The sequence below is a fragment of the Moschus berezovskii genome, chromosome 16, assembly GCF_049115385.1.
Source record: "Moschus berezovskii isolate FMDL1 chromosome 16, NW_MosBer_1.0, whole genome shotgun sequence".
NCBI lineage: Eukaryota > Metazoa > Chordata > Mammalia > Artiodactyla > Moschidae > Moschus > Moschus berezovskii.
The window spans coordinates 26,609,451-26,637,406 of record NC_142475.1 but is presented as its reverse complement, the minus strand read 5'-3'; the positions used below and the strand labels follow the sequence as shown (position 1 = coordinate 26,637,406).

Genomic DNA, 27,956 nt, shown 5'->3' with positions numbered 1-27,956 from the left:
CCCTGGAGAAGGGAGTGGCTATACACTCCAGTATTGTTGCCTGGAGAATCCCAGAGGAGGCTGGTGGGCTGCAGTCCATGAGGTTGCAAAGAGTCAGACATGACTGAGCAACTAACACTTTCAGGTAATCTGTATGTCTGGGAGAATCATTCAGACAAAATAGAAACACAGCATGGGCAGTTACTAGAGAAAAAAAAAAATCACTCTTAGGTGTGGTCAGTTTGAGGTGTTTATGGAACATTCAAGGAAGCTGATCCATAGCAGTTGAGTATATGGATCCTGAAGCTGGGTTGGAGATTCAGTTTACCATTTATCAATCTGTTAGTATTTTAAGCCATGGTCCGACCCAAGTTTCCTGGGATCTGCCCAGGAAATTGTATCATTAGGCAGAGGTTCCAGAGGGTGCACTAAGAAACATCATTACTTAAAGTTCCATATAGCGAAAGGTATCCACAAGAAACAGGAGGTTCCAGTGGGAGGTCTAAACAACGTGAGAAGTGGGAAGAGTTCCAAGTGGCAGGATGGTCAACATTCTCATTTTCCAGCAGAGCTCACATAAGAACAGACAGAAGTCCATGGATTGGGCAATCTTGATGTCAGAGTAAAGCTACGGGTGGAGATTATTTCCCATTAGTTCATTCTTGACCTTTGTATGTGGGGATGCAATTTGGTTTCTGCTTTCCAAGTTCAGATGAGTAGAGCATGTGAGAGGAGCTTGGTATGGAGCCACTTTGCAAATGTTCTCTCTTCCAGTAAGATGGTAAATTCTTTGAGGAATAAGGAAGGCACATAAAGATGAGTAAGACCCAGTCCTAACCCTCAGCATTTATAACAAATAAGAAATAAGGTATCCATTGTACAAGATGGGACATATATTATAAAATATAGGGATTCAAAAGAGGCATATACTACATCCAAACAATCAGAAGAGGCTGCTTACTTCTTCTAAATTGTTAGTACAGAGATGTGCTTACTTAACAGTTACAAACACTTAAAACTATATTAATTGCTGACTTTTCTCTCAACAAATCTGATGAATTATTAATAAAGTCTCATTTATTCCAAAATCGAAGGAAACTTCAAACTCATTCATGAGATATTTATTAAAATAACACATTTAGGGAAAAAAATCAATACAATGTATACATCATTACTGAAAACTGTATACCATCATACAAAAAAGGATTTTATTTTGGGAAATCGATTCCTAATTTATGGCAAGTTTTACTTTAGAAATAAAACCACAAAACAACACAATCTAATTCAATCTTAAAGGCTGGCATGCTGAGCAAGGAATGTTCTTATTCTTTGTAGGAGTTCCTTCTTTACACTGTCAGGTACCAGGGCTGAAATATAAAAATAAAAACATAAAAGTAAGATGATTCCAATTAATATTTATCAATTTGAGATCTGGTATTTTACTCAGGATTACCAAGTGAAATTTCATAAATAACCCTCATGCTTCAATAAAAAAAATAAAGACATCTGAGAAAATAAAGTATATTTGAAATTTATTGGTTGAAAGAACTATCCAATACCTAAAAATATACTGCACATGTGAAAATTCTTTACACTAGGAATAGAAGAGGCCTTTCTTAAAGAAAGGCTGTAAAAGATTGCTAAATCTGATTCAAATGCAACTTAATAAGCCTGGTTAAAATCAAACAAAAAAACAGAGAAAGCACTCTTACAAAAACTGGGTAATCTCTCTACAATTTCTTCAACTTGATAGGAAAAAGATCAGCAGGCTTACAGAAAAATGATGAAAGGAGAAGCACACAGTTCTTGAATGTCAAAAGAATTTAACCTCACAACAGAAATGAAAATTAAAACTACCATTCAGAGAGCATGTTTTACCAATCAGATTGGCTAAAATCCAAAGGTCACTAACATATGTATTGGCAAGACCGAGGGAAAACTGGCCCTGTTACATCGTCTGGTGGGAGAATAAATTGATACAGCATATTTGGGGAGATAATTTGGTGATCCTGTATTGAAATAAATGCATATATTCTCTTGAATCAACAAAGATGCAAGAGATTCAACAATAATTGTTTCTGTCACATGTTCACGTTTCAAATCTTGAATCATGTGACTGACTATATTATCTACTCTGAATATTAATCCAAAGATGGGCAAATGGGAGTTCCTTGGTGGCCTAGTGGTTAGGATTGCAGGCTTCACTGCCATTTGGCCCAGGTCCATTCCCTTGTTGGGGAACTGAGATCCTAGAAGCTGCAAGGCACAGCCAAAAAAAAAAAGGGTAGGGGAGGGAAGCCCTGATCCTTGAAACTTAATATTAAATGTCAGTTATTAAATCTATACTATTTCCCCGCTTTTTGGCTACTAATAAATAAGGACAAGAAGGAATTAAATTTAACCTCTAATGTTATTTGCTTGAATCCAGAGGAAATAAAATATTCAGATATAGTTCAATATTTCTACAAAAAATTACACAAATAACAGAAATCAAATAAGAGAGATACTCCTCTTTATAAATTTAGTATAAACCTGCCGAGAAATAAGGACTATATAATTAAGTCCACTGGAAATGTGATCAATATGTATATTAAATATACTTTTACTCAAAATTATGATGATTGAGAACAGATTAGCTGCCTTGGGGTTACGGATGAGGTTTGACTATAAAGGAATAGCTTGAGGGAGTCTTTTAGAATGAATCTATATATGTGTATAAAGTTCACAGAACTGACACTAAAAAAGGGTAAATTTTACCATATGTTAATTTAAAAAGTACTTTCTTAATAAAAAGAAAAGATTTATTTTCACTTTTCTTTTTTGCTAATTCTCTAGCAGGGGAGCTATAAGGGATTGAAATATCCAACACACAAGCACTGAAGGAAATGCAGAGATAATTTCTACCCTGTTAACAGATTTACTTCTTAAATGTTAACAGATGAAGAAAAGTAGAAACAAAATATAGAAATTTATTTAAAAATATAAATCCATGGGGAGGGCAATAAATACTGCCCCCCGCCCTGAAATATGATTGACCGACAAAGTTATTTTTTAAAAGATGGCTGGAAAGGACCATGGGATGCTGTAGCTCTTTCTGCTGCTGCTAAGTCGTTTCAGTCGTGTCCAACTCTGTGCGACCCCATAGATGGTAGCCCACCAGGCTCCTCCGTCCATGGGATTTTCCAGGCAAGAGTACTGGAGTGGGGTGCCACTGCCTTCTCCAGTAGCTCTCTCTAGGTGGTAGCAATTCAGGGGCCTAGTATTCTCTAGTAATAATTTAAAAGTGATTTACTTTTCACACTTCAATTCTTTTTACTTTTTCTGTGTGAGGAAACAACTAATGGGTTATCTAATTTACCTGCTTCCACTTATAATTACAACCACCCCCTACCATCTTCCTCAAAATAAATGAAAATAATCTAGTTACTCGTAATTATTACATATAGACTTAACATTATTTCCTCTGTTTCTTTTGGTTTCTCTTAACAAGGCATTAAAGGGAGAAATTAAAAAGGCAGCTGAAGTTGAGTTTTAAACATGAATTACCCAATCATGAAGTTATGGAGCTACCAGATTCTTAATTAGACATCCAAGAAGACAACTTTGTTTATTTTTAATAAGGAAAGCGAGCAATGACTCAGGGGCTAGTGTAAAACACTGAATTATTACACATAAGGCTAAACTTTACAAATCCTAGCTTCCGGTAATATTTGCCTCTATAAAAAAAATCCCAAATTTTAGAAATTATCTGTTTTAACAACCATATCAACTTACATGCGTATATTGTTTTAAGAGTACAAAACATTTTTCATCTCATTAACTGTTCAAGAAAGTTGGGGAGGCAACTATAACTCTTCCTAAAGAGAAGATGCAAGTATATCCATATAATTTTACAAAGAGTGCTTTTTTTGTTTTAAAAAAAAAAGAAAAAAACCTGAACCAGCAAAAGAGAAAACAAATCATGTCTTAGCCCACATTTCCTTTTACACAATTTGTATTCCTTACCTCTGCCTTTTGGTGTGATTTCAGCCACCAAGTCATCAACAGTAACGTGTTCTAGTCCCTTTTCTTTAATTACCTCTTATGCAAAAGCAAAAAACAAATCATATCATTTAAAATCATTATCTGTAAGAAAGATTTTCATAGAGGAAGGGTTAAGATCATGTTTTTAGAGTCCAGACTGGTCTTAAAAAAAAAAAGAAAAAAAAAGAGGACACTTCTTTTTTTCTTTCTAATGAAGATTTAGTTCAACCTTAAACACAGCATGTAGTCACCAGATTCAAAACGTAAGACAAATAGTTGTAACAAGTAGAATGAATTTAAACTGTAAATTGAAACTGCCCAAAATTAAAATATGGAACAACTCCTTTGCTCCCTCTTCTCTATGCTGGACCAAGAGGGGGAGGAAGAGGAAAGGAGTTAACACTTACTGGACCTCTATTACATGCTGGGTGCTTTGCAATATTTAATATTCACAATTATCTAATGGTCTGGGCATTTTTCCCACTTTGAAAGTAAGGCAAGTGATGCTTAAAAATTAAATAACTCATTCAAACACGACTTGAAATCCAGCTCCAGTTTTACACCGAAGGTCTATTTGACCTTGAAGTCTATGCTTTTGTTAATTTGGCACATTGCCTTCTTTGGATTAATGATATAAAGTCTCTATTATCATTATCATTTGTAGAAACCATTACAATGAGAATTCATTAAAAATATCCAGAATTCCATCGTGCCAAAAGCTGAGCCAGAAAGGAAGGAGGCTCACCTTAGTGACTTGTGGAATCTAGCTAATGGCATCATCATCAATATCCAGTAATTTAACAAGCTTCCATTTTATAATTTAAAAAATATAAGTAATTTTCTAAGAGCTTTTACAGATGATTTTTTTCAAAAATAACACTATTAAAGACAGGAGATAAAATTCTATGTCTGCCAGCCATAACATGCTCAACATGTTATTAAGAAAAACTGACTAGGAATCACTAATGTTTCACTTCCAGTAGGCACACTGAGAAAGGTGAGATATTTCATGCCAGAGGAAATCTTGCCTCAATTGTTTTAAGAGAAACACAAAGAAACATTTCTAAAATTTAAGGAACAGGTCTACGTATGATCACTCAATTCAAGTAGTCTATACCACATGATTCAATTTTCTATTTGTGCAAAACTATGCTTGAGCACTCAACATACCTTAAAATACTGACTATAATTTTTTCTAGTGAATTTCAGACCCACACAGTTGAGAGCAATGGATTAGCTTATCTTCTAAATGAAACTGATTACCTTTACAGTGTGCCTTCAACTGATCCTTCCAGCCACATTCAATTAATTTAGCTCTCAGCAACTCTTTGAGGCTGTTGAAAAAGAAGTGTTTCCAAATTAAACTACAGCAGAGTACAGTATCTTAGACAGGAATGTTTGAAGCAAAGCTTCACTGTTCAATGAAAAATCCCCTGCTTTCTGGTTACAAAACTTTTAATTTAACCATGGCCTAATCTTGGTTCTATCACTAAAAAGTTCTTTGATCTTATGTGAGTCATTTAAATGCTGAGCCTCATTTTCATCATCAATAAAATTCAGTCAAGTGGATGGGACACAATACTTCTTAAGAAACCCTACTTGGGCCTTCTTACACACTTTCTACTTCCCTCCACCAACAGGAATATTGTGGGTTTTGTACAACTTCAAAAAGGTATTAGTTGAGTTTGAAGCAGCTGTACTTTTGAAAGCTTCAAACCACAGAATCCATTCTTTAACTACAAATTCTTAACCATTAACTATCTTACTGCCCCATTATATCTCAACCTTATAGACTTCCCCTTCCCTTTTTCTCATTACCCTTCTAAATTATACATTAGCTATGTTATGTGTTAGTAGCTCAGTCATGTCATGTTGGACTCTCTGTGACCCCATGGACTGTAGCCTGCCAGGTTCCTCTGTCCATGGAATTCTCCAGGCAAGAATACTGTAGTGGATAGCCATTCCTTTCTCCAGGGGAGGTTCCCAACCCAGGGATTGAACCCACGTCTTCTGCATTGCAGGCAGATTCTTTACCATCTGAACCACCAGGGAAGAACTTTAGTTACTACATTAACTATAGTATTTCATTAATTCTAAGACTGTACTTCCCCACATTTTAACAATCCAGTCATTGGCCTGCCTATCATAATTTAATTGCCAGTATTTTCTTTTTTTAATGGACAAATAATGGTATATATTACAACTAATGACATCATGGGTGCAAAAAAATATTTCATCTTCTGCAAAACCTACTGTTATAAAGCCTCAATCTTCAACCTAAATCATCTCATTTCTCAGCTTAAACATGTTGAGTTCCAAGCCAAACTGCTTCTTTTTCAATATTCCTAACATCCATTATGTGACATTTCCATCTTGATGTTTAACTAAGTCACTTAATCTTAATAGGGCCAAAACCCAACCCTTGCTTCTCTTCCACCTCAAGCTGTTCTTACCAGAAAGGCAAATCCATTCGTCTTGGTGCTCAGGCTAGAAACCTTGGCAGCCTCCTTCACTCAGTAATTTTGATAACACTAATATCCAATTATAAGCACATCCTCCTGGTTCCAGTTTCTAAGCATATACCTGAGATTCAAATGCTTTTCACCACCTCTGCCATTACTAGCTAGTTCAAGCCACCATCTTCTCTTGACTGGACTGCTGACTTGTTCCCCTGCCACTTCCCCCGGACACTTCCTTTTCCTCTCCCTGCTCAAAACCCTCCAGGGATCTCCCAGTTTACTCAGTATGCAATTTCAAGTCTTTACTATAGCCTAAGTGACCCTGCATGGTTTGCCCCCTCCCCAGTGATGTCTCTGACTTTACTGTTTCTCTCCCTTACCCAACTGACTCAGTGGCTTCCATGGGTTCCTCAAAAGGCCAGGCAAGGGAATGTCCTGGCAGTGCAGTGATTAGGACTCGGTGCTTTCACTGCAGGGTCCTGGGTTCCATCCCTGACAAGGGACTAAGGTCCCACAAGGCGTGTGAAATGTGGCCAAAGAAAAAGAAAAAAGACAGGCAAGTTGTCTCAGGACCATGGCTCTTGAGTCTCCCCACTCCCTCAGATAATTCTGATCTCTTTATGAGTGAGGTCTACTTTTTTTCCTTTCTATAACACACCTGATTATTCTCTGCTTTATTTTTCCTCTAGAACTCCTCACCATCTGACACACTGCACACGTATTTTCTGTCTCCTTCCATTAGAATGTAAGCAGTATAAAAGAACAGACTTCATTTTGTTCACTATTTTATCTTCAGACCTTAACAGGACATGGCAAATGGTAGAAACTCAGTAAATTAAAGCTACGTGAATGAAGACAAATGAAAAACAATAATACATAATCCCCTACAGCCATTACTGGCAATGCTATCCTCTTGGTTTCCCAAGGCACTGTTCTAGAGGCTTTCTTCCTCATTCCTCACATCAAGCGTTGTTGATTTTACTTAAAAAAAACAAAACAAAACTGTAAGTTCTTTCCTTTTTTGCTATTTTACTTTCAGCCTGATACTATCTTCGCAATCTATCTTTAGTCCTTCAAATCTCCTTCACACTGCCAAAATAACATTCCTAAAGTGCAACACGATCTAGTCAGTCTCCTGAAATTTTTTAATGCCTCCCATCACCCAAGGATAAGTCAACAAATGTTTTTGAGAACCTACCACCTATTTTTCTGCCATTTCTTTGACAGTAAAAACACGCTACAACTCCAGTGTAAGAAGTCTGGGTAGGGGCTCTAGCAATGGAAATGTGAGCTAGGCAAGGTGGATCATGAATGGCCAATTACTGAACAGGGATGTAACCAAGTAAAGGACATTGCTGAAACTACTAGGAGAAAGTAGTCTTAGCTGGAGATGTAAATTTTGAGCTCCCAATTCCTGTCACCTTGTGTGTAGTGCCTTCTGGAAAATAAAGCCAACAGAGGAAAGCAGATATGAGAGCAGAAAATAAAGACATATTCTTGGTGATAATTTTTGAGAGACTGGACCCAGTGGTGCCTGAAGCACCTTCAAACCCTAGATTTTTAGTTACATGATATTATACAGTTCCAATAGTTGAGCTAGTTTCTTATCCTTTTTAACGGAAAGATTTCTGATTATACAAAAACCACATTTCTCCTGTCCACTGTCTTTCACACTTCAATTGCACAGTTCCCCCAGAATATTATCATATTAGAACAAACTTCTTTGACTTTGCATATTGTTTCCATCTGCCCAAACTGTCCTTTCTCTTTTACTGTGCTGGGGAACCACTACTTCTTCTCTCCCTGGTGAAGTAACACTTCAACCATTCTGGGAGACTTCACTGATCATCTTAATCTCCAAGTAGAAGCTCAAGTTCCCTCTTAGGTTTCTCTCATACAATCTATCACCCTGCTCCTGGAAGCCTTTTTTGGTTCTTTAGCCTCTCCTGTGTACTTGCAAACCTGTTCATTCTTCAGATGTTTACTTGGCTAATTATGTGCTAGGTATGATGCTGGGAATAGAGTTTCTGCTGTGGAGAAACTCAGATTCTACTTATACAAACTAGCAAACTAGACCAGTATAATACAAAGTAATTAAATGCTATGATAGAACAAGGTATTTGGGAATTAACAGATTCCTGGAAGAGATGATATTTAAATTAAAACCTGATAATGAGCTCAAATTAGTTAAAGATGGGGGAAAGAAGAATATTTCAGAGAGTAAGAACAGCAAATGCACTCTGAAGATATGAGAGGCTGGTAACTGAAACTGGTTCCATTATGTTGACTCTCTTAAAAACTAGGCAACATTTTATCTCCAATGGCAGTTATTTGGGTATGTATTTTTCGTCTCCTTTAGATTACACATTTTTTGAGAGAGAGTCATTTCCTGTTCATCTTTGTACATGATTCACTTCCCTCCAAGTTTTGCCATATTGAACAGACCTAAGCTTTTTCTTTATTGATGTTAGGAACTGAAGTTTTGCATAATCTCAATTTTCTGTAATTATTTCTACTAACATCAGTATTGTTACTTGATAACTAGATTCTTGTCATATAACAAAATTATAAAGATGTCAAATATAATTTATTAACACAATCTATTACTTACCGTTCTCTTTCTCCAGTTTCTATCAACTTTTGGTTAATCGCTGCTCTCATCTGCGCATCTTTGTTCATCTTGCTAACCTGAATATCAACATGTATTTTCAGATAAAGAACTCTCACAAAGCACTGTTTTCTAAATCCTCTAGGCTAGCACCTCAACACACATCTCTCTCTCTCTCTCTAAGTCACTTCAGTCATGTTGGACTCTGTGTGTCCCCACAGACAGAAGCCCACCAGGCTCCCCCATCCCTGGGATTCTCCAGGCAAGAACACTGGAGTGGGTTGCCATTTCCTTCTCCAATGTGTGAAAGTGAAAAGTGAAAGTGAAGTCGCTCAGTCGTGTCCGACCCTTAGCGACCGCACTGACTGCAGCCCACCAGGCTCCTCCGTCCATGGGATTTTCTAGGCAAGAGTACTGGAGTGGCTTGCCATTGCCTTCTCCGTCAACACACATAGTTCAGTTCAGTTCAGTCGCTCAGTCGTGTCTGACTCTCCGCGACATAACACGCTATCAACTGAAGGGATGATAAATTTCAACAATGTGTTGACAATGTCATTACTCTCAATATTATTTACTGTTTCCCAAGAAGTCATAATGATGAACTTTACAATTTCCCCCCCTGTACCCTTCATTAGTAAGTCTTTGGATAATAACAATTACTGTACATTTATTAAATGCGTATGTGCCTGGCACTGAGCTAATGTGTTTTTATCTCATTAAATTCCCATATCTTATTCTTTTATGTAAGTAGTATTAACAGTTTGTATTTTACAGGTGAGGAAACTGAGGAACCAAGATAGAAAAGTAAACTCAGATACTGTGACCCCAGAAGCCCCCAAATACTTTAACAGCACATAATAACTGACTGGTAATCATTTCTGCCTCTTAATTAAATGCATTCAAAATTTGGGGGAAGCTATATAACCTATATATATAGCTATATAATTGATTTATTGAATATCAATAAAAGATTAAGTACAGTTGGTGACAAAATTTCCAGGTAAGGCTCTTAAGCACTTTACTTTTCACTAGGATGCACAGAATTACAACCGCCAAACTAGCTGTGTGTGGGTGTGTATGTTCTTTATCAAAACTTGCAGGTTGGGATAAAGAAAAAAGAAATCTCAAATAAATACCTAACTTAGAAAATTCTCAATTTTCAGTAAAAACAACCAAAACGGTGTAGAAATAAGAGGAAAGTTAAGTTGTAAAACTTGGAATAAGCTAACGTTACCCTACTTATCTGTCACTAACTTGAGAACTTTTGTTGTCTCCCAACTCGCCGCCTATAAGAAAACAGAGTGGCGGTGAGTTTTCAGAGTTGTGTGTGTTTTTTTTTTAATGCAACAGGAAAAAGGACAGGTTGAGAAAGAAGTAGGATATGTTTGCTTTTGCCAGTTGGAGGCTAACATTTTCAAAGTAACACTAAGATCTATAGTCAGTACCTTCCCTAGAATACTGAACTTGATCCTGCCTTCGCCCCGACACTACGGATAGTGACCTTGGACAAGTCAGTTCTTAAAGGCCTCAGTTTTCTCACTGGTAAAACAAGGGCGCTAGGGGATCCCTCCCAGTTCAGACGTTCTTTGGGAAAATAGAATAGGGCGGAGACAGCGGGAGAGGCGGGAGGGGAGGAGCCAGAAAACAAAGCGAGGACTGGCTTCAGGCCAACTCCGGTAGCACGCCCTGTCGGAGAGCCCTACAGGCCCGCGAGCGCGGGTCGGGGAAGCTAACGAGAGACAGCACATCGAAAGGAGCCTGGGCTGGGCCCGGGTCCCGGCCCTGAGGACCACGGGCATAGCTCACCACCATCACCGCGGGCGAGGGCCGTCCCTTCCCAGCGACGAAATGACCCTTGCGCTGACGACCGTTACCTACCACACTCTTCGGCTGCCCGGACCTAGACCCTCAGTAGCTCGGGCACCTAAGCACACAGAAAGCTAGCACACGCATTTCCGGGGCGGGGTCTCGCCACCCTGCCTATAAAGTGAGAATTTAACCAGCGCGGGCCGCCTCCTGGTCGCTCAGCCTTCTGGGTAAGAGAGTCCAGATCCTGCTGTCGTACTGGCATTGAGTTCCCGAAAGACTTAATATCCCAGCATGCAACAGAAACAACTTTCTCGCGGGCACTACATTTCCCAGAAGGCACGCTACGCCGCAGTGTTTTCTGGGATGAGAACCACGCCGCCTCCAAGCCACAGTGCTACCAGGGAAGCGCGGACCTTTCAACGAGAGCTTTACTAATTCTCACGCTGGGCCCGTGGAAGGCGATGGAGGTGGCCGCTAATTGCTCCCTGCGGGTGAAGAGACCTCTGCTGGATCCCCGCTTCGAGGGTTACAAGCTCTCCCTCGAGCCGCTGCCCTCTTACCAGCTGGAACTTGACGCAGGTGGGAAGCGGCGGCACCTTCTCGCACTCTGTTCCGTTCCCCTTTCGGTTTCCTTCGGCGCGACTCATCCTGCATTTTCTTCTTTCCTGACTTCGGCTAGCCAGGCGACTGTGGCTTTCCTCACGGTCAAGCCGGGCTGGGGTTGATTATGGCTTTCTCTGGAGAATGACGCCCATCCCCGACCCCCAAGGGAGCCGCCTTCGAGTGGCTCTGGCATAGCAGGACCGTGGGTTCCTCCCTCGGCTGTGTTGCCCGGGCTCCGAGAGCCTGTCCGGGGTACTGCCGAGGACCCGCCTGCCTGTCGTTCCTGGTCTGATCCCTGCTGCAGAGTGCTCACAACAGGCTTTGCTCTTGGAGCATCCTCTGTGTGCGTTGAGAAGCCACACCTCTTTGGAAGACTTTCTGCTTCTGTCCTCTGGCTAAGACCCAATTCTTAAAGAGAAACTCCATTGCAGTTATAGGCTGTCAGATTGAGGACTCTGTCTTAGATTACATTTCGAGAAAAAATTGGAAACGAGTTGGTTTAGTACCCACACTTCTTCTACTTATTTTGTTTATCTGTCGGTGGCGGGAATAATCATCCGTGTTTTTACAATGTAACGAATGGCATTTTTGTTGACGATAAAGAGCCCAGAGATTGCATTTTGAATACACAACCCTGCTGATTCTGATTGAGCTAATAAATCTAGTTAATAGGTTTTATATTAGAGTAAGGGTTTATTCGTTTAATGTATAAATTATACAAACTCAGCAACCTCTCTTGAGAGCCTGTTTTATGTTACATGCTGATACAATCAAGGTGAATATGATACAGTAATATAAAGTTGCTGTTGTCTAGCTGGGAAGAAAAGTGTAAGCAGATAATTACAAGAGGATGTGGTAAGGCAGTGATCGGGATATGTACAAAACATAGTGATGGTGTTTCCATGTTTCTCAAACCAGCCAGAGACATCTCGGAAAGCTTCCTGAGGGAGTTGGTATCTCAGTTGGGCTTTAAAGAATAGGTCGGAGTTGATCCGGAGAAGGCAATGGCAAGCCACTCCAGTACTCTTGCCTAGAAAATCCCATGGACAGAGGAGCCTGGTAGGCTGCAGTCCATGGGGTTGCTACTAGTCGGACACGACTGAGCGACTTCACTTTCACTTTTCGCTTTCATGCATTGAAGAAGGAAATGGCAACCCACTTCAGTGTTCTTGCCTGGAGAATCCCAGGGATGGTGGAGCCTGGTGGGCTGCCGTCTATGGGGTCACACAGAGTTGGACACAACTGAAGCGACTTAGCAGCAGCAGCAGGAGTTGATCAGGGTAAGAGAAATGAGCTTGCTGTTTCTTTTCATTCCCTTTCTCCCACCTTACATAAATAAATGATAACTCCATGTTAATGAGCTTTGCATTAAAAAACCACCTCAAAACTCAGTGGCTCAAAAGAGTAAGCAGTTATTAGTGCTTATAAGTCTACAGGTTAGCCAGGTGGTTCTAGTCGTGACTTGGCTTTCTAATACATTTGGGGTTCTCTGGTACATTTCTCATACATTTGGGGTTCTGCTGTAAGATGGTTTCAGATGCTCTCCTCTTGGTTTTCCTCCACGTGGTCTCTCATCCAGCAGGCTGCCACAGGCTTATTCCAAGAGACAAGCAGTGCACAAGAGTTTTTGCAGGCTCTGCTCGCAGTAAGTTTGCTATTGTTCCACTGGCCAAAGCAAGTAGTGTAATCAAGCGCAGAGTGGGTATGTATGGGAAGACTTCTCATGCAGGTCGACATCGTTGTTTGTGCTTTAGTCATCTTTGGTGTATTTCTTGTTTTTTTTTTAATCTCTGTAGGGAAAGAGCCAATTAGCCAAGATCAGCAGATGAGCAGTGGTCAGGCTCTCGCCCCACGGCCTCTCGCTCTTGCCCCACGTTTTGTAAATACGTAGCTAGGTAACAGCTGAGATCACTTATTGTACTGTGCACGTGCAGTGCCCCATATAAGCACCCCCCTGAGAAGCCCTTGCGGCTGCGTTACAGCTGTGTCCGCTAGGTCAACCATGAGAGGAGAGAATCCAGGGTGTCTGTTTCTACGGCTGCTGTGCCAGTCAGGAGACAAGAAAGGTGTCTGCCATTCCTACAACTCCTTGAGTTTTCTTCCATCGTCCCTGCTCATGCCTTGCCTACCATGGTTCGAGAGTGTGCACAGTGAGGAACATCGAGGTCATCTCGTCTTCGGTTTCTCAGCAAAGCCTATCAACTCGAAATCTTGTCTCCTCCACGCCTCTCCCCTGGTCCAAATCATTGCTGTCTCTCGCCTGAACTGTACTACCTTCCTGACGAGTCTTCCTGCTTTCGAGTTTGGGCGCCTTCATTCCATTCTCTTTAAGGCAGTACTTGTTACAGTTTTCAATTTTTTGTTTACCGGATACCTGTTTCCTCTACTGGACTGTGAGCTCCGTGGATACAGTGGTGTTTCTCTTTTGCTCAGCGCTCACTCTGTAGAGTCAGTGGCTGGCATAGCGGATACTCAGTACATTGACCAAATGAAGAAGAGAGGTTGTTGAGGTCATTCCGTTCCTGGGAAAGCATGAGCAAAGGGGAAATAATTAGACTCTGTGCAGGACACTACTCCAGTGCTGTTTTGCAGGAGCAAAAATATCTACTGGGAGAGCGAGAAGATGTAGATAGGTGAAGGCACTTTTTATCTTTGGCTTTTTTTTTTTTTATCCTATGAGTCAGTGTTTCCCAGACTTTTCCATGGGCAATTACAAAGTAAATCTCAGCTGTCATAGATTTATCAGCTTTTTAATTTCCTTAGTGGAGCTGTTTCTTAAAAACTATCATGTCCTCACCCACCTTTTCATAATCAAAAGGATATTTTGACACCAAAAAAGCAGGAAGCAAAATGTCACAATAAATATTCCTCTTGAGTACATTAACTTTGTGAAAAAACTAAGATATTCTTTTTCTGCCTCATTTCACCAGTATTGGTCTTAGATGATTGTTTGGGATGCACAGGTGGAGGTGATGAGATGTCATTTACGTTAGGTTCTTAAGTAGAGAAGGGAAATCGCTAAATTGGGGATTGAACAGTTCACTCTTCGGGGCTTCCCTAGTGGCTCGGAGGCAAAGAATCTGCCTGCCAATGCAGGAGACATGGGTTCGATCCCTGGGTCGGGAAGATCCCCTGAAGGAGGAAATGATAACCGACTCTGGTATTCTTGCCTGGGAAATCACATGGACAGAGGCGCTTGGCAGGCTACAGTCCATGGGGTTGTAAAAGAATCGGACACATCTTAGCAGCTAAACCACAAAAAGTTCACTCCTAGGCTCTGGGAGATTGAGTTTGGACGATGAGGGGAGTGGAGACAGGGAGACCAGTTTGGAGGCTTTGCAGAAGTTCACATGAGGAGCTTTCATTAAGAATTACTTGAGGACGATGAAGAGGTTAATTCTTTTAAAAACTGCCATTTCTAGAGAGAGTGTGAGATGATTGAGCTGCTCCTCCTGATGGTTTGATTTCTTGTATAACCAGCCCAGGGGTTTCATATTAATTCAACAAACTGTTGGCAGGCACCTGTGGTGTGTGAAGCTCTGCAGCTGGGATGTGAGAATGAAGGTGGGGTGTCTGGACTCAGAAGAGCTCAGAGCATTGAGTTTATTCTCTTGTCTTATGTGTTGTTAAATTGTTCTAAAACACACTATGCTACCCCCTGTGACATTGCATAAACAGTAAATGTCACTCTATCTTTTTCTGTCCCAAAGAACTAAGCAATGAAAATCTTTTGTATAAAATGTAATTGCCCTTTGACCTAGCAATTCCATTTCTGGGCATTTCTCTTATATTTTTTTCCCCCTAGACTCTCCACTCAGTAAATGTACATATTTTCACTTAGCTAATTCATACTCCATTCTTTCATCTTGGTTTATAAGAAAGTCAGATTCCTTTCTTGACTATTAGAAGCTGTACTATAAAATCTGTTCAAATTAGAATATGTACTTTTCCAAAGACCTGATTCTTCATAGACTTTATCAAATTTATCAGCATTTGGTGTCTGTTTTCTCTGCTAAGACTATATTCTGCGTTGAGACTCCTGTATCCATCTTTTTCAGTGTTTCATCTCTGGGGCTGAAGCATGACTGATTAGTAATAGGTGATTTTATATCACACACAACATTAAACAGGTTTTGTTGTTCAGTCACTCAGTTGTGTCTGACTCTTTGCCACCCCCTGGACTACAACATGCCAGGCTTCCCTGTCTTTCACTATCTCCCGGAGTTTGCGCCGATTTGTGTCAGTTGAGTCAGTGATGCTCTCTGACCATCTCATCCTCTGTCGTCCCCTTGTCCTCCTGCCCTCAGTCTCTCCCAGCATTAGGATCTATTCCAGTGAGTTGGCTCTTCACCTTTGGTTGACAAAGTGTTGGAGTTTCAGCATCAGTCCTTCCAATGAATATTCAGGGTTAATTTCCTTTAGGATTGACTGATCGATCTCCTTGCTGTCCAAGGGACTCAAAAGATTCTTCTCCAGCACCATAATTTGAAAGCATTAGTTCTTTGGCACTCAGCCTTCTTTAAGGTCCAACTCTCACTTTGGTACATGACTGCTGGAAAAACCATAGCTTTGACTAGATGGACCTTTGTTGGCAAAGCGATGCCTTTGCTTTTTAAATATGCTGTCTAGGTTTGTCATAGCTTTTCTTCCAAGGAGCCAGAGTCTTAATTTCATGACTGCAGTAATTGTCCACAGTGATTTTGGAGCCCAAGAAAACATAGTCTGTCACTGTTTCCATTGTTTCCCCGTCTATTTGCCATGAAGTGATGGGACCAGGTGCCATGATCTTAGTTTTGAATGTTGAGTTTTAAGCCAGTTTTTTCACACTCCTCATTCACCTTCAAGAGGCTCTTTAGTTCCTCTTCATTTTCTGTCATAAGGCTGGTGTCAACTGCATATCTGAGGTTATTGATATTTCTCCCAGCAGTCTTGATTCCAGCTTGTACTTCATCCAGCCTGGCATTTCGCATGATGTACTCTGCATATAAGGTAAATAAGCAGAGTTACAGTTCACAGCCTTGATGTACTCCTTTCCCAATTCTAAACCAGTCCGTTGTTCCATGTCTGGTTCTAACTGTTGCTTCTTGATGTGCATACAGGTTTCTCAGGAGGTGGGTAAGGTACTCTGGTATTCCCATCTCTTTAAGAATTTTCCACAGTTTGTAGTGATACACACAGACAAAGGCTTTATTATAGACAATGAAGCAGAAATAGATGTCCTTCTGGAATTCTCTTGCTTTTTTCTGTGATCCAGCAGATGTTGGCAATTTGATCTGTGGATCGTGTACCTTTTGTGAATCCAAAAGGATTACTTGAAGGAATTTGAACTTACCTTGCTGCATGTGGGGCTTCCCTTGTGGCTCAGCTGGTAAAGAATCTGCCTGCAATGTGGGAGACATGGGTTCGATCCCTGGGTTGGGAAGATACCCTGGAGGAGGGAAAGGCTACCCATTCCAGTATTCTGGCCTGGAGAGTTCCATAGACTGTATAGTTCATGGGCTCACAAAGAGTTGGACACAACTGAGCAACTTTCACTTGCTACATGTGAAATGAGCACATTTGTGTGGTAGTTTGAACATTCTTTGACATTGCCTTTCTTTGGGATTGGAATATGGCTAGTCCTGTGGCCACTATTGAGTTTCCCCAATTTGCTGGCGTATTAATGGCAGCACTTTAGCCGCTTTACTGAGATATAAATGACAATAGTCTACAGATATTTAAATGTGTAGTTAGTTTTGACGTGTGTCTGTATACACTTAGGAAGTCATTACCACAATCAAGAAATTAAACTTAGCCATCATCCCCAGAATTTCCCTTGTTCCTTTCTGTATCTGGTCCAGACTTAGTTAGGAGGGAGCAGGGAGGAAGAAAAAGGCAGAAGTGATCTCCCTTTGTAGCCCACCAGGCTCCTCTGTCCATGGGATGTCCCATGCAAGAATACTGGAGTGGGTTTCCATTTCCTTCTTCAGGGAATCTTTCCAACCCAGGGATCGAACCCAGGTCTTCTGCATTGGCAGGCAGATTTTATTTTATTTTTTAAATCACTGAGCTACCAGGCATACCCCTAAGATTTATAATGTACATCTTTAAATTATTACATGATGCATTCAAATGGTATTTCATTATTTCATGTATAGTTTGAGAACCAAAAGAATACTTCCATTTCTCTCTTTTATGCTATTGTCATGCATTTTACTTTTACATATTACTATAAACTTACGTTGTTGTTCAGTCTCTTAAGTTGTGTGCGACTCTTTGGGACCTCATGGACTTCAGCACGCCAGCCTTCCCTGTCCTTTGCTATCTCCTGGAGTTCACTCAAACTCATGTCCATTGAGTTGTTGATGCCATCCAACCATGTTAGCCTCTGTCGTCCCCTTCTCCTCCTGCCCTCACTTTTTCCCAGCATCAAGGCCTTTTCCACTGAGTTGGCTCTTCACATCAGGTGGCCAAAGCATTGGAGCTTCAGCATCAGTCCTTCCAGTGAATATTCAGGGTTGATATCCTTTAGGATTGACTGTTTTGATCTTGCTGTCCAAGGGACTCTCAAGAGTCTTCTCTAGCACCACAGTTTGAAAGGATCAGCTCTTAGGCGCTCAACATTTTGTTTAAATAGTTACCTCTTGTTAAGTCACTTCAGTCGTGTCCGACTCTGTGCAACCCCATAGATGGCAGCCCACCAGGCTGTGCCGTCCCTGGGATTCTCCAGGCAAGAACACTGGAGTGGGTTGCCATTTCCTTCTCCAATGTGTGAAAGTGAAGTCGCTCGGTTGAGTCCAACCCTTAGCAACCCCATAGACCGCACCCTACCAGGCTTCTCCGTCCATGGGGCTTTCCAGGCAAGAGTACTGGAGTGGGTTGCACCTCTTCAGTTCAGTTTAGTTCAGTCTCTCAGTTGTGTCCGACTCTCTGCGACCCCATGAATCACAGCACACCAGGTCTCCCTGTCCATCACCAACTCCCGGAGGCACTCAAACTCATGTCCATAGAGTCGGTGATGCCATCCAGCCATCTCATTCTCTGTCGTCCCCTTCTCCTCCCGCCCCCAACCTTTCCCAGCATCAGAGTCTTTTCCAGTGAGTCAACTCGTCACATGAGGTGGCCAAAGTATTGGAGTTTCAGCTTTAGCATCAGTCCTTCCAATGAACATCCAGGATTGATCTCCTTTAGAATGGACTGGTTGGATCTCCTTGCAGTCCAAGGGACTCTCAAGAGTCTCCAGCACCACAATTCAGAAGCATCAATTCTTTGACTTAAAGAGATGTAAAAGCAGGGGAAAAAATCTTAACATATTTATTCCTATAGTTGCCATTTCTGGTGCCCTTCATTCCTTTATGTTGATCCATAGTGTTATCTGTATAATTTTCCTCTGCCTGAAGGACTTTTAATATTTCTTATAGTGAGGGTCTTCTGGTAATGAAATATTTCAGCTTTTGTGTGTCTAAAAACATTTTGCCTTGATTTTCAAAAGATATTTTTTGCCGTGTACAGAATTCTAGGATGATGGGTATTTTTCCTTCAGTACTTTAAAGATTTTACCCCTGTGTCTTATTACTTTTATTGTTTCTCATGAGAAATCATATGTTATCCTTTGTTCTTTTATGTATGATATCTCTTTTTCCTCTGGCTGTTTTTAAGATTTTTCTCTTTCATCCTGATTTAGAGTGGTTTGATTGTATTGTGTGTTGATGTGGTTTTCCTCATGATTCTTGTGCTTGGGGTTTGCTGAACTTCCTAGATCCCTGAATTTATAGTTTTCATCAGTTTTGTCAAGTTTTCAGCCATTATTTCTTCTACTCTTTTTTTTTTTTTTTTTGGTCCCTTCTCTGTTTTCTCCTTTAAGGAATCTAGTTACCCATTATTTATTTATGTATTCATCTTCGTTGTTGCCTGCGGTCTTTCTCTGGTTGCGGAGCACAGGCTGTAGGTATGTGGGCTTCATTAGTTGCAGCCCATGGGTTCAAGAGTTGCAGCTCACAGCTCTAGAGCTCAGGCTCAGCAGTTGTGGCACATGGGCTTAGCGGCCTTGCAGCATGTGGGATCCTCCCGAATAAGGGATTAAACCATTGTCCCCTGCATTGGCAGGTGGATTCTTAACCACTGGACCTGTAGGGAAGTCCTTTTTACCCATTTTTAGATTAGGAGAAGTTAAAACACCAGCTCATCAATGCTCTTTTTATTTTTTCTGTTTTTGTTGTTTTGTTTTTTGTTTGTTTTTGGCCATGCTGCGTGGCATGCAGGATCTTGGTTTTCCAACCAGGCAACCTGTGCCCTCTAAAGTGGAAGCACAGAGTCTTAAACACTGGACCATCAGAGAAGTCTCTCGTCTGTTTTATTTTGGATAGTTTCTGTTTTCATGCCTTTAATTTCACTCTTCTTTTCCAGTGTCTATTCTGTCATTAATTCCATCCAGTATACTTTTCATTTTAGTTTTCATCTCTAGAAGTTTGATTTAAATGACTTTAATATCCTTCATATCTCTAGTTATCATTATGAACATTTGGAATGTACTTTAATCAATACTTTAATGTTTTATCCTGCTAATTATAACTTCTGTGACCATTATCTGGTGGCATCTGTTGATTGATTATTCTCTTCATTGTGGGTTTTGTTTTCTTTCCTCTTTGTAAACCTGGTAATCTTTGGATGCAAAAAGTTGTGAATTTTACCCTATTGTATCCTTATAAATCGTCTTGAACTTTGTTCTTTGATGCAGTTGAGTTACTTGAATTTATCACATTAACTTCACTGGATCTTGCTTTTTTTTTTAAGCCTGGTCTGGAGCAGTGCTGAGTCTGTGGCTGATTATTCCCCACCTCTGAGACAGGACTGTTCTGTGTATTCTGCCTATGAATTAGGAGTTTGCTCTATTCCAAATGGGAACGGTCACAGCTCCCAGCCGTGTGTGAGTTCCCATTGTTGTTCCCTCTAGTCCCTTCAGTTGGTCCTTTCCCTGGCCTGGAGTGGTTTCCTCAAACATATGCCATTAGTTGTCTGCTGAATATTTGAGAGGCCCTCTGTAGATCTGTGCAGTGCTCTCTCTGTGGCTCTCTTCTCTGGTACTCTTCCTGATGAACTGTAGCTGCCTTGGTCTCCCCAGACTTTTCAGTTCAGATTCCTCGACCCAGGGAGTCGGTCACGTTCTGCTTCACTCGCCCCTCTTTGTGCTGTGAGCTGGACCCTCAGTCAGGACGCTCAGCTGGGGCATAGTAGGGCTGACCTCATTTGTTTCTCATCACTGTCCTTTATTGCCTGTTGTCTCATGTCTTGAAAATTACTGTTTTATATAATTTTGTCTGATTTATTTTGTCTTACTGGTTGTTTCTGAGGGAAGGATAAATCTAGTCACTATTATTCCATCTTGGCTGTTCAATACATGTTTTTAAGTGAGAGTAATTTCTGTAGAATATTAGAGCTGAAAACAAAATTGAAATGGATTCTTGAGCATAATGAGAAAATGGGAGTGTAGACTTTATTTAGAGAAGTTTGAGAAATACAAGGCGGAAGAGAGCTTTGCTTTGAGTGCAGAGCAGAGGAATCCTTTCTCATGTGTTTTGTGAGTGGGGGAGTTTTCGACATATTTAGGTGAAGGAGAAGGGACCAGTGAAAAGGAGATAACCTGAGGAAGGGCCCAGAAGAGGCAGAAGAGAAGGAAATCATCAACAGCTATGTGAGAATTAGCCTTGGAAGGGAGAAGAGGAACAGAGAAATTAACACTCTTCTCAGGCATCATATAGCAAATGCTTCCCATGTTTTTTAATATAAGCCTGTCAGTAACTTACAGGATAAGTGTTGTTCACTTCTATGACAGGTGAGAAATCAGGGTAGACAATTAGGTAACTTACCCTTAAGCTGCTCATCAGTGGCTGCTGCTGCTGCTAAGTCACTTCAGTTGTGTCCGACTCTGTGCAACCCCATAGAGGGCAGCCCACCAGGCTCTGCCGTCCCTGGGATTCTCCAGGCAAGAACCCTGGAGTGGGTTGCCATTTCCTTCTCCAATGCATGAAAGTGAAGTTGCTCAGTCGTGTCCGACTCTTCGTGACCCCTTGGACTGCAGCCTACCAGGCTCCTCTGTCCATGGGATTTTCCAGGAAGAGTACTGGATTGGGTTGCCATTGCTTCTCTGCATCAGTGGCTAACCTGACCCAAAAGCACATGCTCTTCCTGGTCCCTGGGCTGTTTCTTCAAGGCAAGGAGAATAAAAGCTGGTTAAAAAAATTTAGGCAATAATTAAAATAAAGGGAGAGAAAAGCCGTGTAACCATTGTTTTGTGTAAGTTTACTATAAAATTCATGCCTACTCTTCTGGAGGAAAATTTGGGGAAAAGCAGATCTAAGTATGATGGTACAGAAGCATTATATAGAAGAGTTTACTGGGAGCTGTGCTGCTAAATCTAGCCTTGCCCTGTTCTATGCATTTGCTTCGGAACTAGCTCTACAAACTTGTACTCTTGCTTCTTTACATCTTTATATGCAAAGAGCAGCAAACTCAGCAACTCGGTGGAAAGAAGATAAATCTTCTGCGAAGTGACCTTCGTAAAGTAATTCAGTCTAATTGTATATTCTAAAAGGACAGGAAGCTGTAACTGTGGCCATTGTTAGCATCCTTTGGCCAGGGACCGTGTCTGTTTTATTTATCAGTATTTGCTCAACGATGGCAGAAAGTGAAGAGGAACTAAAAAGCCTCTTGATGAAAGTGAAAGAGGAGAGTGAAAATGTTGGCTTGAAGCTCAACATTCAGAAAACAAAGATCATGGCATCTGGTCCCATCACTTCATGGGAAATAGATGGGGAAACAGTGGAAACAGTGTCAGACTTTATTTTTTTGGGCTCCAGAATCACTGCGGATGCTGATTGCAGCCATGAAATTAAAAGACGCTTACTTCTTGGAAGGAAAATTATGACCAACCTAGATAGCATATTAAAAAGTTGAGACATTACTTTGCCAACCAAGGTCCGTCTAGTCAAGGCTATGGTTTTTCCCATGGTCATGTATGGATGTAAGAGTTGGACTGTGAAGAAAGCTGATCGCCGAAGAATTGATGCTTTTGAACTGTGGTGCTGGAGAAGACTCTTGAGAGTCCCTTGGACTGCGAGGAGATCCAACCAGTCCATTCTAAAGGAGATCAATCCTGGGTATTCATTGGAAGGACTAATGCTAAAGCTGAAACTCCAATACTTTGGCCACCTCATGCGAAGAGTTGACTCACTGGAAAAGACTCTGATGCTGGGAGGGATTGAGGACAGGAGGAGAAGGGGACGACAGAATGAGATGGCTGGATGGCATCACGGACTCAATGGACATGAATTTGAGTGAACTCCGGGAGTTGGTGATGGACAGGGAGGCCTGGCGTGCTGTGATTCATGGGGTCACAAAAAGTCAGACACGACTGAACTGAACTGAAACACCATGTCTGGCACATAATGGACATTCAATAAATCAATTTGTGAATGAAAATCTATAGATTTTTGAGGTCCCATGCATGTTATATAAGAAAGTTAGGTACAGATTAAGGGAGGCTCCCCTCTTGTTAGGTCCCAAGTGCTTTTTAAAAGAATAAGGAAAAAGGCTTTTCCAGCAGGGCTCTTGTAGTATATTTCCAATAATAAAATAGTTTACTACACTGACTTCTTTCAGTTCAGTTCTGTTCAGTCGCTCAGTCATGTCCGACTCTCTGCGACCCCTTGAATCACAGCACGCCAGTCCTCCCTGTCCATCACCAACTCCCGGAGTTCACTCAAACTCATGTCCATCGAGTCGGTGATGCCATCCAGCCATCTCATTCCCTGTCGTCCCATTCTCTTAGCTCTTTGTTAAAGAGGTCGCTCATCTTCGGTCAGCTCACAGAGCCAAGCTAGCTTGGCGACTCCCAGCCATCCTTTTCTCCCGTAGACGCCACAGAAGAGCCCTGCCAGTGGTTAAGCTCTGTCACATTCTGGATGTTGCTTTTCTCCTTTCATTTCCTCTACCTGCCTTTTTTATACTTGAGATGATTGACACGATAAATGCAGTAACTTTAAGTATGTAATGTGTCCTTTTCTTGTGTCCTAATAAATTATGTAAATTAATCTTGTCAGAATGGGGCAAGACAGACTATTTCATGGTTTTTTAACACGGTTTTCCAGATCCATACGTTCACAGTCGAGTACGCATTCATTTGTACTAAGGCAAAGGGCTGAGAAGTTTCTGGCTTGTTCAGCACTGCCCAGGTCTTTGGCACAAGTATGAACAAAATGTATTTGTTGTATCATTGCCTCATGTTGCTGCTTTGCGCCATGACGTTAGCGTGTGTACTTCCTGCAGTATCAAGTTTAATCCACACAGTGGTGCTAGAAAACCAGGAATTGATGATTGTTTCTAATCAGTGTGTATGTATTTTTAGCTTCCATATAAAATAAACTCTTCCTCCAGTTATGTAATAACAGTTTCCTCAGCCTCTATCAAATTCATCATAAAGTTACAATGATTTTACCTCTGGAGGTCTCTAAACTTCAGCCATTCTTACCTGGATGACTGCAGTAGCATCCTGGTGGGTCTTCCAGAGTTTCCTTTGCTCTGCTCTGTTTTCCATGTGTAGTTATAGGTAAACCTTTTGTAAATTTGAGTCTAGACCTTACTCTCCTACTTAGAAGCTTGTAAATGAATTATTACATTGAGTTTATCAGCAAAGATGAATATAGCAAGGCCTTTTGTGATCCACCTTCTACGCAGTTCTCTAGCTTCATACATCTGTAGCCTTTCCTTGTGCAGTTCTCCTTGTGATAAGTAGGGTGGGTGGGTGTGGGTGGGGGGGTGTGTGTGTAGGTGTTCTTTGTGTGTGTGCTCAGTTAAGTTGGATTCTCTGACTTGTTTTTTTGAAATCAAGTTTTTCCTTTTACTTTTGCCTGCGTGTGAGTGTGTGTTGGCGTACTTTGGGTGTGTGTGTGCTCAGTCAAGTCAGACTCTCGGACTTGTTTTTTTGAAATCAAGTTTTTCCGTCTACTTTTGCCTGCTGTCCTTTGCCAGTGATAAGTAGGGCGTGTGTGTATGTGTGTGTCCGTCTGCTTTTGCCTGCTGTCCTTTGCCAGTACTCAAGATGGGTATTAGAAGCAGGGACAGGTGAGCATTTGGGGAAAAGAGACGAAAATACTTGCAATCAAAATATAGTAAGGTGAGTTTCATAATTAAGTAAAATACTGTCCAAGCATAGTCTACTTATATATTTCCTTTTGGAACAGAAATTAATTCTAGGTCATGAGCAGCCCTGAACTATAAGGGTTTCTATCTACATAGAAGAGAAGGAGGAATGGGAGGCGGATTTAAAATTGTAGAAGCAGCTAAGAAAGTAGATCTTTTAAGTTCTTATAATAAGAACAGTTGTAACTATGTGAGTTGATGGATGTATGTGTTAAATAAACTTTTTTGGTAATCATTTCACAAGACATACATATATCATTATGTTGTACACCTTAAACTTATACAATGTTGTATATCAATTATATCTCAATAAAGCTGGAAAAAAGTAAAATTATGGAAGTCTCTAATGCCCTAGTGGAAAAGAAGCACTGTTCTTTGAGTAGGAAACCTTGTTTCTGTTCCAGATATGGTATTGTTTTGTTCTGTACTCTTGGGAAAAATGTGGTATAACATTACAGTAGTCACCAGTTATACTTCATTTGTTTCCATCATTATATAATGAGATAATAAAAACATTCTATTTCTTAACATGTAGTAAAAATGAATGAGTTAATAGACAGGAAAGGATTTTTAAACATACAAAAACACTTCATAATGTAGTGTACTTAATATTTGCCCAGAAGACAGGGAATCTTCCAATTTTAGAATTTCTCTGTTCTTTATATTCGTAATTATAAGGAAGAGGTACTGAAAAGAAAAGAGTGTGGTGTGAAAAGCTCTATCTCCCGCAGCACTGTACTATAACTTCTGTAAGGAAACAGCCTTGTCAGTTTGTTTCACTGTTTACCCTTTGCACACAGTGCCTAGTTGGTGCCCAGAAACTGTTTTTGAATGAATAATATAAGTAAATTGTCCTGAAGGCCTTGGTAATTAGTGTTCTGTGTTTTGTTTTTTTTTTTTTTAACTTTGTTGGCATTCTGCAGAAAAGAGCAATCTGAGAAAAGCTCTTGGTGTTTATTTTTCTTATATTTCAGCCGTGGCAGAAGTAAAACTTCGAGATGATCAATATACACTGGAACACATGCATGCTTTTGGAATGTATAATTACCTACACTGTGATCCATGGTATCAAGACAGTGTCTACTATACTGATAACCTTGGAAGAATTATGAATTTAACAGTGATGCTGGTAAGTAAAAGATCTATAATACTAGGATTTTTTCAATAAATTTGATCCTTAATTTTCACTTTTCATCTGATGGCCACAGAAATGAGGTACACATATACCTTTAATATACGGAATCGTATCATCAGTTTGTATAAGGCTTCATTTTGTTTAATTCAACTTTAATTTTTCCATTCATTACTGTTACTTTAACTTAATCCCCTCTACTCCCACCAATAGGCAACTGAACTGAACTGAATGTATTTTATATCTCAATATTGATGTAACTGTTCATGGCTGCTTTTTCTGTGTGAGTTGTTAGTCCTGACTATGACAGTGGATTTATCTGTGTTCCCTTTTGGTTAACTTTTGCTTAATGTATTTTTAAGTATGTTAATTAGGAATAGATCTTTTCAGATTGTTTTGTCTGCTGTGGATCGGCCCTTTTAGCGTTATAAAATATCCCTGTTTATCTCTGGGCTTTGGGAATAATTTGTCTTGAAATATTCTGATATTTAATATAGTTGTCCTGGCTTTTTGTTTGTTTAATTAGTATTTGTCTTTTTCTATTCTTTTTCTTTGAGTTTGTGTTAGTATTTTTAAAATGGTCCTTGTAAAGAGCATGTAGTAAGGTCTTGTTTTTTTAATCTAGAATGACAATCTATGTCCTTTAATTGGCTTAGTTCATTTATATTTAATTACTATTATGGTTGGGTTTCTGTTACCATTTTGTTTATTTTTCCTGTTTTGTCCCATCAGTTTTTTTGTTCCTTGGTGTCCCTCTTTAAAAATGTCCCTCTTTTTCTTTAAAAAAATTTTTTTATTAAAATTCCACTTAATTTTCTGTTTTGACTTTTTATTTAAATCTGCTTGTGTTATTGACTATGAGGATTACTCTGTTTCTTCTAAAGGATTCTTGCCCACAGTAGTAGATATAATGGTCATTGAATTAAATTCACCCATTCTGGTCTATTTTAATTCACTGATTCTTAAAATGTGGATGTTCACTCTTGCCATCTCCTGTTTAGTTACTTCTGATTTACCTTGATTCATGGATGTAACATTCCAGGTTCCTATGCAGTATTGTTCTTTGTAGCATCAGACTTTACTTTCACCACCACACACATCCACAACTGGGCGTTGTTTCCGCTTTGACTCAGCCTCTTCATTCCTTCAGGAGCTATTTCTCCACTCTTTTCCAGTAGCATCTTGGGCATCTACTGACCTGGAGAGTTCATCTTTCAGTTTCATGTCTTTTTGCCTTTTCATACTTTTCATGGGGTTCTCAAGACAAGAATACTGAAGTGGTTTGCCATTGCCTTCTCCAGTGGACCATGTTTTGTCAGAACTCTCCACCATGATCCGTCCATCTTGGGTGGCCCTATAAAAGGTTGTTGCTGAACCATGAAAAGACGCTGGGATTCTTGGCCTCCGGAGGAGAAGAATTCAGTCCGGGGCCAGAGATGAGGCTTGACCGCACAGTGCTTTTGTGTAATAAAGTTTTATTAAAGTATAAAGGAGATAGAGAAAGCTTCTGACATAGGCCTCAGAAGGGGGCAGAAAGAGTACACCCTTGCTAGTGTTAGCAATGGAGTTATATACTCTCTAATTATTTATCACAGTGAATCAGAAGAATGTCTGGAGGTTGTAAAGACCTCACTAGACCTACTCCCATAATTTACATTTTAAGATAACAGGATTAGCCAGAAGGTTTTTTCCAGAGACTGTCCTTAAGCAGGATACATTATTGTGATATAATCCTAAGGAATGTAGAGGGAAAAAAAGTTGGTCCTTTCTTCCTCCTTGAGAATTCCAGACCCCTCTCTCCTTGGGGACCCCCTAGATGTCTTATCAACCTGCCTAGGAAATGAGCCACCTACACGGTGTGGCTCACTCTCAGCTTCAGTGAGTTAGACAAGGGTGTGATCCATGTGATCAGTTTGGATAGTTTTCTGTGATTGTGGTTTTCATTCTGTCTGCCATCTGATGGATAAGAGGCTTGTGCAAGCTTCCTGATGGGAGGGACTGGCTGTGGAGGAAACTGGGTCTTGCTCTGGTGGGCAAGGCCATACTTAGTGCAGTTCGGTCATTCAGTCATGTCTGACTCTTTGTGACCCCATGGACTGCAGCACACCAGGCTTCCCTGTCCATCACCAACTCCTGGAACCTACTCAAACTCATGTCCATCAAGTTG

General features: G+C 40.5%; 2 protein-coding genes across 4 annotated transcripts in view; one reads left to right on the top strand and one right to left on the bottom strand.

Moving 5' to 3' along the window:
- Nucleotides 1–216: 216 nt before the first annotated feature.
- On the bottom strand, nucleotides 217–11,033 carry ENY2 (ENY2 transcription and export complex 2 subunit). Of its 2 annotated transcripts, none has more exons than XM_055431701.2 (5): nucleotides 10,876–11,033; nucleotides 9,073–9,149; nucleotides 5,266–5,336; nucleotides 3,985–4,059; nucleotides 217–1,346 (listed from the first exon to the last, which is right to left on the bottom strand). In XM_055431701.2, the coding sequence occupies exons 1-5, from the start codon at nucleotides 10,879–10,881 to the stop codon at nucleotides 1,270–1,272; spliced, it is 306 nt and encodes a 101-aa protein (XP_055287676.1). In that variant the 5' UTR covers nucleotides 10,882–11,033; the 3' UTR covers nucleotides 217–1,269. The 2 variants fall into 2 exon arrangements, with proteins under 2 accessions (XP_055287676.1, XP_055287677.1); XM_055431702.2 differs by having other exon boundaries at nucleotides 10,948–11,026.
- A 193-nt stretch (nucleotides 11,034–11,226) lies between these two features.
- The window catches only part of NUDCD1 (NudC domain containing 1), a 93,384-nt gene continuing 76,654 nt past the window's right edge, over nucleotides 11,227–27,956 (top strand). For both annotated transcript variants that reach the window (XM_088844760.1, XM_055431700.2), the window contains exons 1-2: nucleotides 11,227–11,457; nucleotides 25,632–25,786. In XM_088844760.1, coding sequence (XP_088700886.1) covers nucleotides 11,340–11,457; nucleotides 25,632–25,786 — 273 coding nt within the window. In that variant the 5' untranslated portion in view covers nucleotides 11,227–11,339. The remainder of the gene's footprint in view (nucleotides 11,458–25,631; nucleotides 25,787–27,956) is intronic.